Consider the following 16,297-nt stretch of genomic DNA (forward strand, 5'->3'; position numbering starts at 1 on the left):
AATTCTCTTAAAAGACATCTCAAAAATTTCATAAAGAGATCAAATTTCAAATACTCAGCAAATTGATGGATTATTCATATAGAGATGTCAAATATAAATCATCATAGTTTGAGAATACACCACTAACAGCCATCGAATCATGGATAAATCCATAGAATCAAGGAATCAACAAAATTGTATCCGCTATCTTGATGAATAAAATCATGTTTCTTCAGTTTTTCTACTTGTGTGGTTTATTTATTTTCCATATATTTAAGATTTGTTGCAAACAATTATAAAAATAGATATCGTATCTACTAAATTTCAGTATATATATATATATATCATGTTCCATAGATTTAAAGTATGCACAACTTTGAAACTCATTTAAAATTATCAAACAATGAATTGTTGAAAGGAAGATATATAGCAGACAACCAATAACTTATAGGAAAAGAACATTTTACCAAAAATGAGAAACTATTTACAAGGATTATCCTTTTTCTGTCATATCTCATATTTTTAATTACTTATAATTCATATTTATTGTTTGATATAATCAAAGTATATATACTTTGATGATATTAAAGAGGAAGAAGAGTGCTTTAGTGAAAACACTTCTTAGTTATATATATACTCTAATGATATCAATGAGGAAGAAATAATGTTTTAATGAAAAGACTACTTGATACTATCATAGCCTATAAAAAAGTTGTAAATTGAAGTTGGAGGAAAGTTTTGGAAAATGTTTTCCTTAAGTTTTGAAGGAAAATCATTTTTCTTGAATTTGAGGAAAATGAGTTGATTTGAAAAACATTTTATCCAACCAAACATGAGACCGGTTGAAAAATATTTTCCTTCATACCAAACACACCCTTAATAAGTTCATTTTATAAGCAAAAAAAAAAATCTATTAATTAGGGTCATAAATAAGTTTATTGATTTCAATAATAGGGAAAATTACGCGGTTAAGCGGACTTAAATTAATTGATTACTCTTCATAACTATATTTTGTTATAATTACCACTCATTACTAACACTAGACATTAATTATGTGCGCTGACTTCGAGTTTGTATATGTATAATTCCCCAGAATATACAAATACATATATATAATACATAATTATTTAATCAATATACATATAATCTTCTTCCTCTCTCGCTCGCCTCTCTCCTCCCTCTCTCAATCTCGCTCGCCTCTCTCCTCCCTCTCTCAATCTCGCTTGCTTTGTATACAAATGTATATCTATAATATATAATTATCTAACCAATATACATATAAAATTCACCTCTCTCACTATCTCCTCTCTCGCTCGCCTCTCCCAATATCGCTCGCTTCTCTCCACCCTCTTCCATTCTTGCTCGCCTCTCTCCTCTATCTCTCTCAATATTGGTTTCCATATACAAATACACATGTATAATATATAATTATCTAACCAATATACATATACAATTCACCTCTCTCCCACTTTTTGCCCTCTCTCTCGCCTCTCTCCTCTCTCTCCCAGTCTCTCTTGCCTCTCTCCTTCCTATAACATGTAGCTACGTAGTGTAATTATCACACTATAGCTATTGAAAAAAAATAGGCTATTTTTAAGTGGCTATATGTGAAAGTTTCCCTAGCAATACTCTTGGATTTGATTGGGTTGGGCCGGACCTTATCATAGGCTGGCCCAACCAGTTAATATTGACTTTAGAATTCATTTGGACATATATATAACTCAAGTATGGGTAAACATAAATATTGAAAAAATCAATTGGACTAAACTAATTTGATTATTCGATTTCGATTTTTTTTTCAAATATTTGATTCTTAAAAATATTCTGATTATGACAGTTTGTTTAAGAATGAGAATAACCATTCCAATATAAGAGAACTGGAGATAGATTTTCATCCTTTATATGTTCAGATATTGATTTTTATTTATATACTGTTTTAATATCAATTAAGCGAAATTATCAGCCTTAATGACGTTAACAGAGTATATAATACTGATTTAGTATTAGTTAAACAAAAATATCAACCTTGATTAATGATGGTATGAATTGTATTTATTTATGAGAAAATGATGTATCAAGAATTACTTTGGAGAATATTAACTTGTAACTATTTTGGGTTTTATGGCCCGTTTATATAGTTTTTTCCTTAAGAATTTAACTAATTGATAAATATGAATTGTTGCAATATTTTAATATAGTACAGTATATAAGAGTATAAAAATCTATAATTATAATACATAATTATCAGAGTATTAATTGAATATACATTACATATACATAAAATCATCTGTTCATTTTTTTAAAAGCAAACAACACAAATCCTACTAATTTACATCCTAATCATGTGTGTTCACATCATTTAGGAAATTACATTCCATACTATTTTTTCTTCGCAAGGAACATGTATTTGGCACACTCAAATATATGTATGCAAATCAAATTTGGTGTTGTTTTCCAAATACGCTATGTTCAAACTTGAGTTGCTTGTATTTGGAATATATTGTCTCGATCTCTCGCTTACCGTCTCTTCCTATATATTTGTAATGAAATACATCTAATATCAACAATTTATGTATCAATTTTTAAAGATATATGTCTATCCTTGGGCTTGCTTCTTTCTTTGTGTACGTATTAAAATTGTAGAATGTATCTGATATCAAAAATTAATATATTGAAGGATAAATTAAAAGGAGTAGTGCATTCGAGTTTGAAATTTGATATGTAAGAATTTTGGAAAAAATGTAGAGTACATCAATGAGCTAGTTTCAAATATATACAATAAATACCCATGTTTCACTCACACTAAACTAGTCAAAAGTCATAAGAAAGGTACATAGGCTATACAATATATCTTTGCCTAAACACAAGATGGTGTATAAGAATACTGCTAAATAGAGTGTATTAATAATGCTTGCATTAATCGTTTGTATCGAGCATTAGTTATACATAGAATTTTTCTTATGCATTGTTTGATTTGATGTATTAAAAGTTATATGTAGTGTAAAAAAATACTTATTTACAAAAATATCCTCCACAATTATGGTGAAAAAGATATAGAAGGGGTTTTGAGGGGGTAATTGTATCTTTAAAATGCTAATGCATGCATTAAATTTCTTTACATTACTAATACCTATAAATCCATGGTATTAATAATACACTCCTTAATACGCGTTAGAGTGTATAACTAATGCAAGCATTAATAATACCTAGCATGAAAAAGTGCACCAAACAAGGTACTACTAATACATAAAGCTAATGCATGCATTAATTTTGCTAATACACTCTACCAAACGACCCCAAACTATACAATATATCTTACCTATACATGAGTTTTACACGGACCATACTTGACGATGCATTAAGAAAATTGAATATAACTTAACGACACATTAAACTTATTCACTGATTATACATAAAGATTACATTGACTATTTAATATCGTCAACTCAAAATCACCTCTAACCGTCTCAAAAGTTAGATACAAAATCCTATCAATGTTTCAAGTTTCTTAATATATAATTAACTCAAAAAATTTCATGTTTTCAGTATATCGAATCAAAACAAAAAAGATAAAAAAATGCTAACAAAGACGAACAAGATAATTCGCTCAAAACAACCTCTAAATTATCCCAAGATTTAAATATGAAACCCTCTTAAGTCTTTTTGGTACAAAATTCGTTTGAAACAATTCATATTTTCAATATTTTGTATTTGTTTTTTTAGAAAAAGTGGAATAAGAAAACAAAAATGATAGAGGAAGCCATTAATGACAAAGTAGGAGGAAAAAATATTTGACCAATTTTAAGTAATTTTAAAAATTAAGGTATAGTTTTAATACTAAAAGTAAAGAGCCAAATAAACTAGTTGATTTGATAGTCCCAATGCTACTCACAGCCTAATTCCACGTCGTAGCCCATTCAATTTAGACCAATAGAGTGTCGTCCACTTGCATTCTTGGGTCAAACTCAAACAAAATTAGCAATCGTTTGTTGAAATAATTCCTTGAAAATTATATAAATTTTAAAAGAGAAATATTAATATTTTCTTAATTTAGTGGAATGAATATCCTGAGTTTGGGACTTCTAATATTGATGGTCTCAAATATGAAAACTTTTTATCAAAAAATAAAATATTTATCTTTTTGATTGAATAATTAATATAATAAATATTTTTAGTATTTCAATTAATACGAGACGGAGCGAATAATAATAGTAAAAGTTTATTTTAGTTAATTATACATTCCAATGTCCAAATTCCTTGTGTTCGGACAAGAATCTCAAAAGTCTGAAACCCTCAAAAAAACAATAAAAATCAACCCTCAAGAAACGGCTCCACGATCCTTAACGTGCACCCTTGCACATGACTTCTCCTTTTTTTGGGTTGAGAATTGGAAAAAATCCCATTTTTCTTCAGTTTTCTATGTTGTTTTACCCTTTGCAATGCTTGTAACTTTACGGCATTTGCAATATTACAGCTGAATCCCAGATCAAGAATGAAGCTTTCTTGGCCAATCGCGCTTTTCTACACATTTCTTTGCTTTTTCGCATCTGGGTCATTTTCTTCTATTGAGAATTTTCATCAACCGTAAGACTTTTTTCAGAAATTTTCTTGTATATACTGTATGTTACATGATCTTACTCTTGAGTTATTTGGCTTTAAAAATCCTTGTGTTTTCTTGTGATCTGTGGTAATGTTAGTGTAAATTGTTTTGCCCACTGAGGCATATGCTCAAACAATGAGAATGCATATTGTGAAGTTGGGTTTGTTTCTTTTTATAAGTTCTTGACTGCTAACATGTTTAGTGTAATGCCCATCTAAGACTGATTGATGATATTCATGTGGTGGGGTTCAGTTTTTAACTTTATGAGCTAGTTGGGATGGGCTATACCAATCCTCACTATCCATTTCTTATTAGTTTTACCTAGACCAGCTTGCTAGTCAGGTAGATTTTATACATAATAAGTAGTAATGGCAGTCAAGTGTAAAGCTGGGTGATTTTTTTCGATATGTTGAAGCTGGAGTTTGCGGTCAGTGGCGGAGCCAGGAATTTTCATAAAGGGTGTCATAAATAGCAGCTTGCTATGTTAAGGGTGTCCAAAATATGTTATTTAACCATTTCGGATATCATTTTACTTGTATATATGCTATTTTTTTCCGACTATGTGGCTCCGCCACTGTTTGCGGTGATGGGCGGATAAAATAATTGATGTACGTGCAAGTTGGCATGGATTTCCTTGCATAGAGAAAGATGAGCCGCAGTATTAATGAGTATCTCTATTCTACAGCTTAGACAGATAGAGCATGAATACTCAGAGTCTTTGCTGTATACTGTTTCTTTTCTGTTTGTGTTATAAAGTAGATTATTTATTCGTACTATGTCTGATGAGCAATGTTGTCTTTTCAAGCCTTGGTTATTTAGATGTGCATAATTTGTTTGTCATTTTTGTGTATGGATGGATGTACATAGTTTGCTATCTTTCTATTGTTACTGGAATGCTGGTTGCTGTTTCAACATATAGCTATCTTTCTGCTTGACAGGTTTCCTATTATAGAGCCTGATCCAGGTCACACAAAACTTCGCCTTTCAAGAGAAGGATTGGAGGCAATTGAGAAGATAACTACACCCATTGCAGCTGTTGCTGTAGGTTTTGCATTTGTATCTGGCATCAATTATAACCTGTAATTTCTTAGGAATAATAAATTATCATCTCTTGCACAGCTTTATGGAGTCTGAGTCTCCTTGTTATTGCTAGGAAGTTTCAGTTATTATGTTTAAGGGTTGCTTGTTTCAGTTTCAGTTATACCTGGTTTGGCTTACGTTGTGTTCCATAGTAAAATTTCCCAACAGATTACCGCATTGCTTAAATTTTTTTTCAAAATAACTGTTTTAAAGTGGAAAACTGTAATAATTAGTTGGTAAGGTTTTTGCATCAAGTTTTAATACTTTCCATTTTAGAAAAAAATTGCATCAGTTTGAAATGATGTTGAATAGATGTAATTCATGTTTGTCTAATTGTGAAAGGAGAAATAAGAAAAAAAAGGAAGTGAAAAATTCTCTATTGAAAAGAAAAAGGTCTCTTATTTCTTTACAAAATAGTCCAAGAAGGAAATTAGGTTACTTTTACTGGCACACAGGGAGTACTGTTAGCTGCTTCTTCTTTTTTTGGAATCTTGCATGCACCGGTTTTGATTATCAACTATCTGTCTTTTTGTGCAACTGAATATTGTTTTCTTGGAGAAGTTGCTAGCGGAGCTTTTTCTTACCTAGATTTTGTTTGCCACCAATGTCTTTTCTGGTATATTGACATTTCTGCAAAAATTTTGACCAGGTAATTGGTCCATATCGTTCGGGAAAATCATTTACTCTCAATCAGCTCCTTTCCCTGTCTTGTGATGAAGGTGTGTTGCCTATATTTTTGAGAGCTGATGTTACTTTTTTTGTTAGTTGTTAAAGTTTGCAGTTACCTTGGTGGCTGCAAGGTTTTTCTGCAACTGATTAATGGAGTTCTACTTTTGCAGGTTTTGGTGTTGGTCATATGCGTGATACAAAGACAAAAGGTTATATGCAAGATTTTTCTGGATACTGTTGTTTCATTAGGAGATCTGGACATCATTTAACTTCCTCCTTTCCTTTTCTTCCAGGTATATGGGTTTGGGGTACTCCAGTAGAGATGGATATCAATGGAGTAAAAACTTCTGTTTTTTACCTTGACACAGAAGGTTTTGAAAGCATTGGAAAATCTAATGTATACGATGACCGGTAATATGCTAATCTTCAGATGCCACAGTCTACCATATACATCTGACTAAACATGGTTGTTTCTTGATGCTTTCTTGTTTCTCAGGATTTTTGCCCTTGCAGCTGTTATGAGTTCTGTGCTTATATATAATCTCCCTGAGACGGTGTGTTGCTCTGCCTATAATATCCACTCTCTTTCTATGAAATTGTACGGATTAGTCCTAATTTAAATTTATATTCAGGGCATGACAATATAAGTTGTTGAACATGTAAAATTTGAACAGAACCCGATTGGTTATAGTTGTCCCTGTAGTTTTGACTGATGAAATGGAGAATGTGTTCCCTCTATAGACATGGGTCGTGGGAGAAGGGTATCAATTATTATCTCACAAAAACATATGACAGCCATTCCTATGAAAGAGGGGTGTGAGGAAGGGTTGGGGATGGACAAACCATGTTTTAGATAGGTTATTTCTCTCTCAAACTATAATCAGGCTTGGTTTCTTGATAGTGAGGCATCTGCATGATATTGTTCTCTGCTTCAAAACTACTGTATTCTTCCTCTATCCATCTCAAAAAGTAAAAGAATGAAAGCGAAATATGTATCTTCCTTCTGTTTTGCTGTATAAAGATGTTGCTTAACACCTAACAGAATATGGAATGAGTATGCAATTTTAAATTACAGGATAGATCAAGAACTTCAATTCTTGCTGAACTATTGAATCTGACTCCATAACGCAATGATGATGATGTACTCAGAAAATTAAGCTATCATAAGAAAGCTTGGCTCCATATATTTCCTCAAGTGTATGGTGAGTTTAAAGTAAGGATTAGAACATTTAAAACCTGGGTTAGTAAAATAGGAAAGAAAAAAGCAAATCATAACATGTATAACAATATACATTTATCCCAAAAAAGAACATGTGCAAACAACATACTAAGTTCATAGATCAAAAGATTACACTAACATTTGAGAGAATTTGGAAGAAGGAAAAAGCTTTTTCCTGGTATTATTGGTGGAGAAAAGATAAGATGTCAATTAGAAATATAGTGATAACGTAGATGGTCTGCGTAAGCATTTCTTTTGGGGGTAAATTGATCTATTCAATAACTATTTGCCAAAATGTGATCAAACATTAAGGGGTTGTTTGGTAGATGGTTGGAATTAAGCAGATATTAGTTATGTGGGTAATGGTTATGTAGGTATTAGTTATTCCATCTTTTACTCCACATAAGATAATACACCAATTCCCTCATAACTTGTGCATTATTAGTTAAGCTGGTTTCTAAATTGCAGACCAAAAAACATTAATTTATTCATTTATAAGTTATTTCTTGACTCGCTATCAAGCGTTGTATAACTTAATCATAAACTGATACATGAATAGATTACTTCTTTTCTAGATACCAAACGACCCTAAGGGTGTAAATGCTATAACTCCCCAAGGGTGTGATTTATGACGTTCGGAAAGTTATTTTGTGCTGCCGAGAGTTAGCTGAAAAAAACAGGGTTTGACGCTGCTGTTAGATAACATCTTGTTTTCCTAGTGCCTGTCATTATCCAAAATAGCTTCTGGTCTTTGTATATCTGCAAGCTCAATAAAGTGGGATGAAAACCACAGGAGACTGGGTTCAAATTCCAATCATGTCAATTAAGTCCTTGGTCATTTCTTCCTATTTATCCAAGTCTAGGTGGATAAAGTTACCCAACACATGAGTCAGTGGACACTTCCGTCTAAATGAATAATAATTGAAGTTCTCATGTGCTAATTGGGAAACATGTCAGCATGGGGACTTAACCCAATTACATATGGATGAAAAATGCAATTTTTACTTACTAATAAACTAGAGATGGGTTGTGTGTAATTTGCATTTTGTTGTTCTTTTGACAAGTACAAACAATATATTGAAGTATATAATGTTGATGTTTTACTCCAATGTTTAGAGTTATCCAAGGTAAATAGGTGATGCACAACATTAATTGATGAAGAGTCGTGTTATAAAGAATGAGCAAAATATAACTGCTATCATGTAGAAATTTTCTTTAAGCTCATCTAATCACATAAGTGGCGAGCGCGTGGTAGAAGATAACCAACGAATGTAATGGTTGACTAAACATTTGTATATAAATCAGTTGTTGCTCCGCCTATTCTTGTCTACATATTGTTTGGACAACTGTTAAGTCATCCTAATATGGTTAAAGCTTTGGCCCTGAGATTGATAGCTTATTTCCTGCCATATTTTCTTTAATGTATAAGGGCTCTCCCTAATCATATATCTTTTTTGCGTTGTGTTGTATGTTTTAGATACGTGAAGCTGATATATCCCGGCTGTCATTCGCAGTTGAACTTGCGGAGGAGTTCTATGGAAGGTTCAACTCTAACTAGTTGTTTCAAAAATTTCTAGTTTATGTTTGACCTTTGGTTTCTTGTTCAGCTTCACATTCTCTCTGTTTCTTTTCTGACTCTCTGTTGTTTCATCCTCGTATCTCTTCTCTCCTTGTGGCCAGAGTAAAGGTAAGCATTTTGGAGTCATGAAGCCTATTATATATCTACCTCATTGAAAGGGGCAACGAAAGAAGAGTTACTTAACAAGTTATATGACATGCTCAGTTGATGGATGTTGTGTAGGGGCAAGATGTTGCGTTTGAACCTGCAAAGCTACTATGGCTCATCCAACGTGATTTTCTGCGTAAGTAGGGAAATGATGCCTCAAAACATCTTTAGTGCAATTGCTTGACATTTGTGAATGTGACATCCTCTGTGGACTTGGGGATGTAAATGAACAAAATGAACTGAACTGCTTAATATTATCTGCTTAATGTACAATTATCACAAGAGTTTCTGCAGTACTCTTCCATCTAATAACAAAATGCTTTTGTATCTGTTCCTTCTGCTGTAATTTCTCCGAGCTTGTACCTTTTACAGAAGGAAAATCTGTGCAAGAAATGGTTGATGAAGCTCTAAGACGTGTCCCTAATAGCAACGGTTAGTTCAATTACCTTTATATGCATGCTTAATAAATAACTATGAAGCCTAGTATATGCTAACTATGGTTGCCTTTTCTGTTACCACAGGTGATAAAAATATTGATCAGGTGCTCTTTGTTGTACTCTTGAGTTCTGCACATGATGAAGAAACTTGACTAAATGGATTAGTTTTGATTGTAATGCATGATTTCAGGTGAATCAGATTCGAGATTCTTTAGCCATAATGGGTGATAATAGCACAGCGTTCAGCTTACCACAAGTATGGCCTAACTACTTCTTTCTTTGATCTTGTTCTTTTACTTGAGTTTTGCATTTCGCAGCTTAGTGCAGTAAACTGTCATTTCAATAATTTTGTGACTGCAACAATCACGAGATATTATATCTTAACCAAAAGAAAACGTCCTTGATGATTCTAGGCAAATATTGTTCTGCTACATGATCTGTATACCTTTTGCGATGCATTATTTCTCTACGCTGTCCATGTACACCTTTTTTACTGGTGCAAGGACCCAGGCTATTATATCATCTATCTCCACTCTTCTTATGATCATGTTATCTTGCTTTTGAAGAAGATGCCACTAGTTTTATCTTTTCCTGGTAACTTTGTTAGAAAATAGTCCAGGAACCACCTGAATACATCGAGCATGCACCGATGCAGCCAACAAGGTGTCCACCCAGCCACCCAACGATAATAGGAAGTGACCTACTCTACTATTAAAATTCACACTCTTTCTGATCTCCTTAAATCATATTGATAGCTAGTTTCAACGCTCTTCAACTACAACCTGCATACATCCCTTTCCGGCAATGGCCTGCTATAACTTTGCTCCTAATCCTTGATCAAAAACTATACTCCTAAGTTGACTTAGATTAGTGCTGTTTGCTCCTTTCCAATATTAGTTTAATCTGAATTTTCTTTCATGTTATCGCAAAGTGAGTAGCACTAAGGGTGTGGCTTAGTGGTCAATGAGGTGAGTGCAAACCTTGGAACCAGGTTCAAATCCTAGCAAAGACAAAAAAACACCAGGTGATATCTTCCCACCTATCTAAGTCTTGGATGGAAGAGTTATTGGTACAATACTGGTGTGGCAGGAACTTAGTGGAATAGTTGAAGTGCGCACAAGTTGGCTCGATCACCACTGTTTTTTTAAAAAAATGTGTCTCTCAATGTACATTGTACTATATTTACTAGATTCTCCAACTCCAATTTCTTCTTCTTTTTTTTTTGGGGGGCATAAGTTAAGATGTTCCAACTCTTTTCTCTTCCGTTATTCCTTTTGGTTTTAATTTTGATCAAGGATGATTGCTCGTTGTTGATAAACATATTTTATTTTGATAGGAAATTACCATTACTCAAATCTTTGAGGTTACACTATATTTCACTGAATTTTAATTTTTCAGTTTCTTTGTCCATATAATTGTTGTTTGATATGTAGTTATTTTGTTCTGCATTATTCTCTGTTTCTCTCCATACACACACACACACACGTGCATGCCACAACACGCATTAGTTTGCTAAAATTCTTCCGACTTTTTTATTCCAATAAATATCCACCAATACATTAAAAGGAATATGATGTAGGTTTCTCTAACATGTCGGTCATCTTTTCCCAGCACTTACAGCTGCTATTTTCTGCCCCATTTGTTCTTCTCTTTCCCTCCTGAAAACTCTCCTAGCTCTCTAAATCAGCCATTTTATCTATGACTCCAGTCTTATTTCCTTTTTGATATCCCCATAGTCCGAGCTGACATGAGATGCTTCCAATTGACACTCTCCATTCAAAAATGCAAGTAACCGATGACTAACAAATCAGCATAACTCAGATCTACAGCCGCATTTTGCGAATTCAGTCAATGATGAATACACTATATTTGGCAGCAAAGCCCATCAGGAGAGCTCCTGTAAAGAAAGATTGTCAAGGTTACAGCCGTAGTTTAACAGGAGCCAATCTAGTCAGAGGTCCGCAACCACTGACAAATCAATGAGTGAATAAGAGGGGGCAAGATACAAAGAGAGAAAATAAAATTGGGTTTAACTTTTCTGGTATAAAGACAAAAAAAGTTCTTCCCATTACTATGTTATTATTTTGCTAGGAGTTGGAATAGGAAAGTGAACTCAACTGCTAATCTGCTAATAGCGAAACCCTGAACGCACATTGATCATTTTCTCTTCATTTGCAACTTTATTTGTAAAATCATGTGCTTTTTGGATGCGCTTTATAGCAGACCTTGGCGCTTTTCCTTTGTGGTAAAACATTGGTTACAATTATAGCATCATATTGAACTCTCCCCCCACTCCCTCTCCAACCCCCTCTTGTTTCCAGAAGCAGGTGGGGAGTTAAGAGAAGTGGGGAACCAATTAAACTTAAATGTGAAAGGTCATTGAATGTCCATAAGTGTAGGTGGTTGCTAAACGACGGCTTTATCATCTTCGAGACTCCTACCTGGCAAACCCCATCCTACCCTTTCCACAGAAAATGAAGGAAAACAATTTTTGTTTGTTATGTAGTTGCATTGGTATTATGGATAGTAAAGGTACTTGTCAAGGTTTTTTAGCAAAACTTCATATGCCTTTAGATTTGAGAATTTTGTATAAGAACTTCCCATGGTGATAGAATAAGATACAATAACAAGCATATTTCTTTTACAGCCCCATCTTCAGCGCACAAAGCTTTGTGACATGAAGGACGCTGAGCTTGATCCTCTCTATGTCAAGAAGAGGGAGCAATTAAAAGAAGTTGTAGCATCTATTATTCGTCCAAAAATTGTCCAGGGTAAATCTCTCAACGGGAAGGAGTTCGTATCTTTCCTTGAGCAGGTGATTGTCCATCGATTGTCCTGAATGTAATCAATTGCTTTTGTATACCTGTGACCTTTCTTAACCTTTGCTCTTAAATGACAACTTTGTTTCTAGATTCTTGATGCATTGAATAAAGGGGAGATTCCATCCACAGGGTCCCTTGTGGAAGTCTTCAACAAGGGTATCCTGGAGCGGTGTCTAAAACTCTACAATGAGAGGATGGCTAAGTTGGTTTTGCCAATGCCTGGGGAGTCTTTGCAAAAGGCTCATGTAGAGAACAGACAGGCAGCGATGAATGTCTTTGATGAACAGCATTTTGGTCGTCATCATGCAAAAAAATCAGTTGATAAATTGGATGAAGAGATCGAAAAGGTTTTAATTGATTACAACAAGCATAGTTTTATGTAATTCTCAATTTTTTGCTTATTGCCACATCAATTGCAGGTGTACAAGAATATAATGCTGGCGAATGAATATCAATCCTCAAAGCTGTGTGAGGCTTTGTATACTAGATGTGAGGACAAAATGGACAATCTTCAGGTCCTCAGACTTCCTTCGATGGCAAAGTTCAATGCTGGCTTCATCCAGTGTAACCAAAGCTTTCATGGTGAATGTGTCGGACCTTCTAAAATCAACTATGAGAAGCGGATGATGAAGGTTTAATACATTTAGCTTTTAGTACTTGCTTGTTTTTTATCAACAAGATTTTTCTCAATATACTGAGTGTACACTTCAGCTCTTACGATAATGTTGCATTTGGTTGTGTTGGGGGGAGGTAGAGGAAGAGAAAGAAATAGGATGTGTTTTATCAGGAAGCCCCTACCTTAAATAACGGACAGTATACTATTGAACCCAAAAGGTGAACCATGGAGTGAAACTTTACCATCTGCTGGTGAATATGTAGGTTTGTTGCATCACGCTGGATCAACAGATGAGAAAAAACCCATTCAGGAAGCTAGGCAAATATACATTTTTACTTATAATTGACTATACTAATCTGGATAATGAACAGACAGAAACCATAGTATCTTTGCAGTAAATGAAAATATCCTTTCCACCATCCCTTATCCCTGGAAAGTAGTCAGAAATGTCTAGTGATGTTGTTGCTTTTGAATTCTTGCTTTGATCTTCACTAGTTGCACAGCCACTCTTAAATATGGAAACTATTCGTCACACCAATGTTCTTGTATGAACTCATTAGCCTGCTCCTCCTCTTCCAGTGGGTTTTCTTTCTGGACCAGTTTACATAAGTAGACTGTAGACTGCAGCCCTATTCCAGTTTTAAAAAGACAAAAAATTGCATTAGAAAGAGTCGTGGTCTGAATACTCGTAGGCAGCCTTTGGAATCAATTTAGTATTGGGAGTACTAAACTCACACCCTGCTTTATCTATGAGGCCTGACAAACCTTGATGGAAATTACATACAAGGGTGTGTTAACAGTGAAATCATGTTACTGGAATCTTAACACAAGGCAGTCAATAGCAGACATTTGGCCTTGCAAGTTAATCTGGAAGACCAAATGCCCCCCAAAGGTAGCTTGTTTTTGTTGGTTGGTTAGTAGAAAGGCTTGTTTAACACATGAAGCTTTACAGAAAAGGGGATGGCAATTTTGTTCAACATGTGTCATGTGTGAACAGGAAGCAGAAGTCAATGACCATCTGTTCCTTCATTGTAAAGCAGCATTGAGCCTATGGAACATGTTTTTGGCTCTGTTGGGAGTTAAATGGGTGATGCCTAGCACAACAAAGGAACTACTAAATAGCTGGAAAGGTATTGGGAACAGAGGAAGAAATGAACACTGGTGAGAACTATCCCTGCTTGCATATGGTGGACCCTCTGGAAAGAAAGAAATTTAAGAAGTCTTGAGGGACAAAAGACTAACTTACAGAATATTAGAATGAAATGTACAAGCCTTTTCTTTTTTTTGGTGTAAACAGAATCTTGTAGGGGATAGTAGATTTAGCTGATTTTAAAGGGAACTTGTAAAGTATACCCATGAGTGGTATGTTTGTTTCCGATTCATCATTTTTTGGTGGATGACTTTTTGGTGTGAATACAAAGTTACCATTGTCTCAAAAATTAAGAAACAGGAGTTTAACCTCTCCTGCTTCCTCTCTACTAATTTATGTGCAGAGTAACTCTACGAAACTGATTTGCCAGTTTTATTATTAAGACTATGCTAGCAATAACATAGGAAATTCCTTTACCTGTCCATGTAGAAACAAGAGTCAGATGATAAATTATCCTTTACCTGTCCAATGTATAAACAAGAGTCACAGGATAAATTATCATTTGAATTAAGCAGCATCAGTATCAGTCTTCGTCTCCAGATTTACCTGATTGTCTTGTTTATACATTTTAATAATTTGTTTGAGATGTTTTGCATTACTCCGACTACATTGCTGTTTTTTTTCCTTTCCCGTTGTCCATTTCATATGGCCTACAATGATTGTGTATATCTTCAAATAATGCAGATGTTAGAGAAGTCAAAGTCTTCATTCATCAAGGACTATAATCACAGACTCTTTAATTGGTTGGTGGCTTTCTCACTGTTCATGGTGGTGGTCGGGCGGTTCGTCATAAAGTTTATTTTGGTCGAGATTGGCGCATGGATACTTTTTATTTTCTTAGAAACATATACAAGAATGTTTTGGTCTGCAGAGTCACTTTACTATAATCCAATGTGGCATTTTATTGTAGCTACTTGGGAAACGCTCGTGTATAGTCCAATCCTTGATCTGGACAGGTAAGAAATACCTTTTTATTCTAAATTTCTGTTACTTTCAAGTATCCTTTGTGAACTTTTTTGCTATTTGGTTACAATTTATTAGTAATTAAAGCAGTACAAGAGGGTTGCTCTCTTTTCTTCTTTTTGTGCTGATCAGTAGAAGCAATACAAGATTTATAGCAGCCATTAGACGTGCCTCTCCAGACTAAGTTTTTGAAGCAAAGTTTCTTTCTTTTAGCATAGTCTTTGATAATGAGTTTGAGATTGTATTGCATATCAGGACATATGCTTTTTCAATAGTCGAACTGTGAAAGTATTTTCTGTAGCTTGATCTGAGAGTAGTATGAGCTGACATGGCCTGGACTGAGGATGTTTTATAATATTTCCTTTCCTATGTTGTTTACTGCTGCAGGTGGGCAATCCCTGTGTTTGTAATGGCTGTAATATTTGTGGTATATTGGCGGTGTTATGGGAGACGGAAACACGGTCCCATGTTGTTGTTACCCATGTACAGCAATCCTAAAGACCGGCATAGAACAGAATAGTCAAATGGCACCTTATCATGTCCATCCCATCACCAGAATAGTCAAATGGCAGCTTATCATGTCCATCTAATCAGCGCGAGCTCTATGTTTTTACTTCAAAAGCACGCGAGGTTTGGATATTTGTACCTCAGTATACCCCAGTTCAATATGTTGTGAGAACCAGAAGAAGATCTAAACAGGTTCTTGAGCTTTGTTGTAAAAGTTGGAAATACTTGTATCTTTATCATTCATTAACTTTTACTGTAAAACTGGAGTAATTATTCTTCAACAATTATAAGATGTAGTCAGAGAATTTTACATGATAACTTTAGTTTTTATGGTTGTGTAAACTAGCAGCCACCACATATACTTAGGTGTTAAAAAGGATTTGTGAGATCACTGATACTTTACCTTGATCGCAAGTAAGTTTTTTAGCCCATATTCTGAGTTTGTTACCTGTTTTAGCCCATTTTTTTTGTGTATAAACACAATTCATACATTATTATATACATGTATTTTGGTCCAATGCTATGTCGA

At 34.3% G+C, this 16,297-nt stretch overlaps 1 protein-coding gene across 1 annotated transcript; it reads left to right on the top strand.

Moving 5' to 3' along the window:
- The first annotated feature begins 534 nt into the window (after positions 1 to 534).
- Positions 535 to 16,086, top strand: LOC101268797 (uncharacterized). The gene is made up of 17 exons (XM_004247160.5): positions 535 to 4,563; positions 5,518 to 5,620; positions 6,309 to 6,378; positions 6,499 to 6,537; positions 6,622 to 6,739; positions 6,825 to 6,882; positions 9,025 to 9,089; positions 9,228 to 9,234; positions 9,349 to 9,409; positions 9,646 to 9,705; positions 9,795 to 9,814; positions 9,901 to 9,966; positions 12,358 to 12,525; positions 12,622 to 12,879; positions 12,952 to 13,164; positions 14,983 to 15,254; positions 15,649 to 16,086. The coding sequence occupies exons 1-17, from the start codon at positions 4,472 to 4,474 to the stop codon at positions 15,779 to 15,781; spliced, it is 1,803 nt and encodes a 600-aa protein (XP_004247208.1). The 5' UTR covers positions 535 to 4,471; the 3' UTR covers positions 15,782 to 16,086.
- Positions 16,087 to 16,297: the final 211 nt, after the last annotated feature.

The sequence above is a fragment of the Solanum lycopersicum genome, chromosome 9 (genome assembly GCF_036512215.1).
Source record: "Solanum lycopersicum chromosome 9, SLM_r2.1".
Taxonomy (NCBI): domain Eukaryota; kingdom Viridiplantae; phylum Streptophyta; class Magnoliopsida; order Solanales; family Solanaceae; genus Solanum; species Solanum lycopersicum.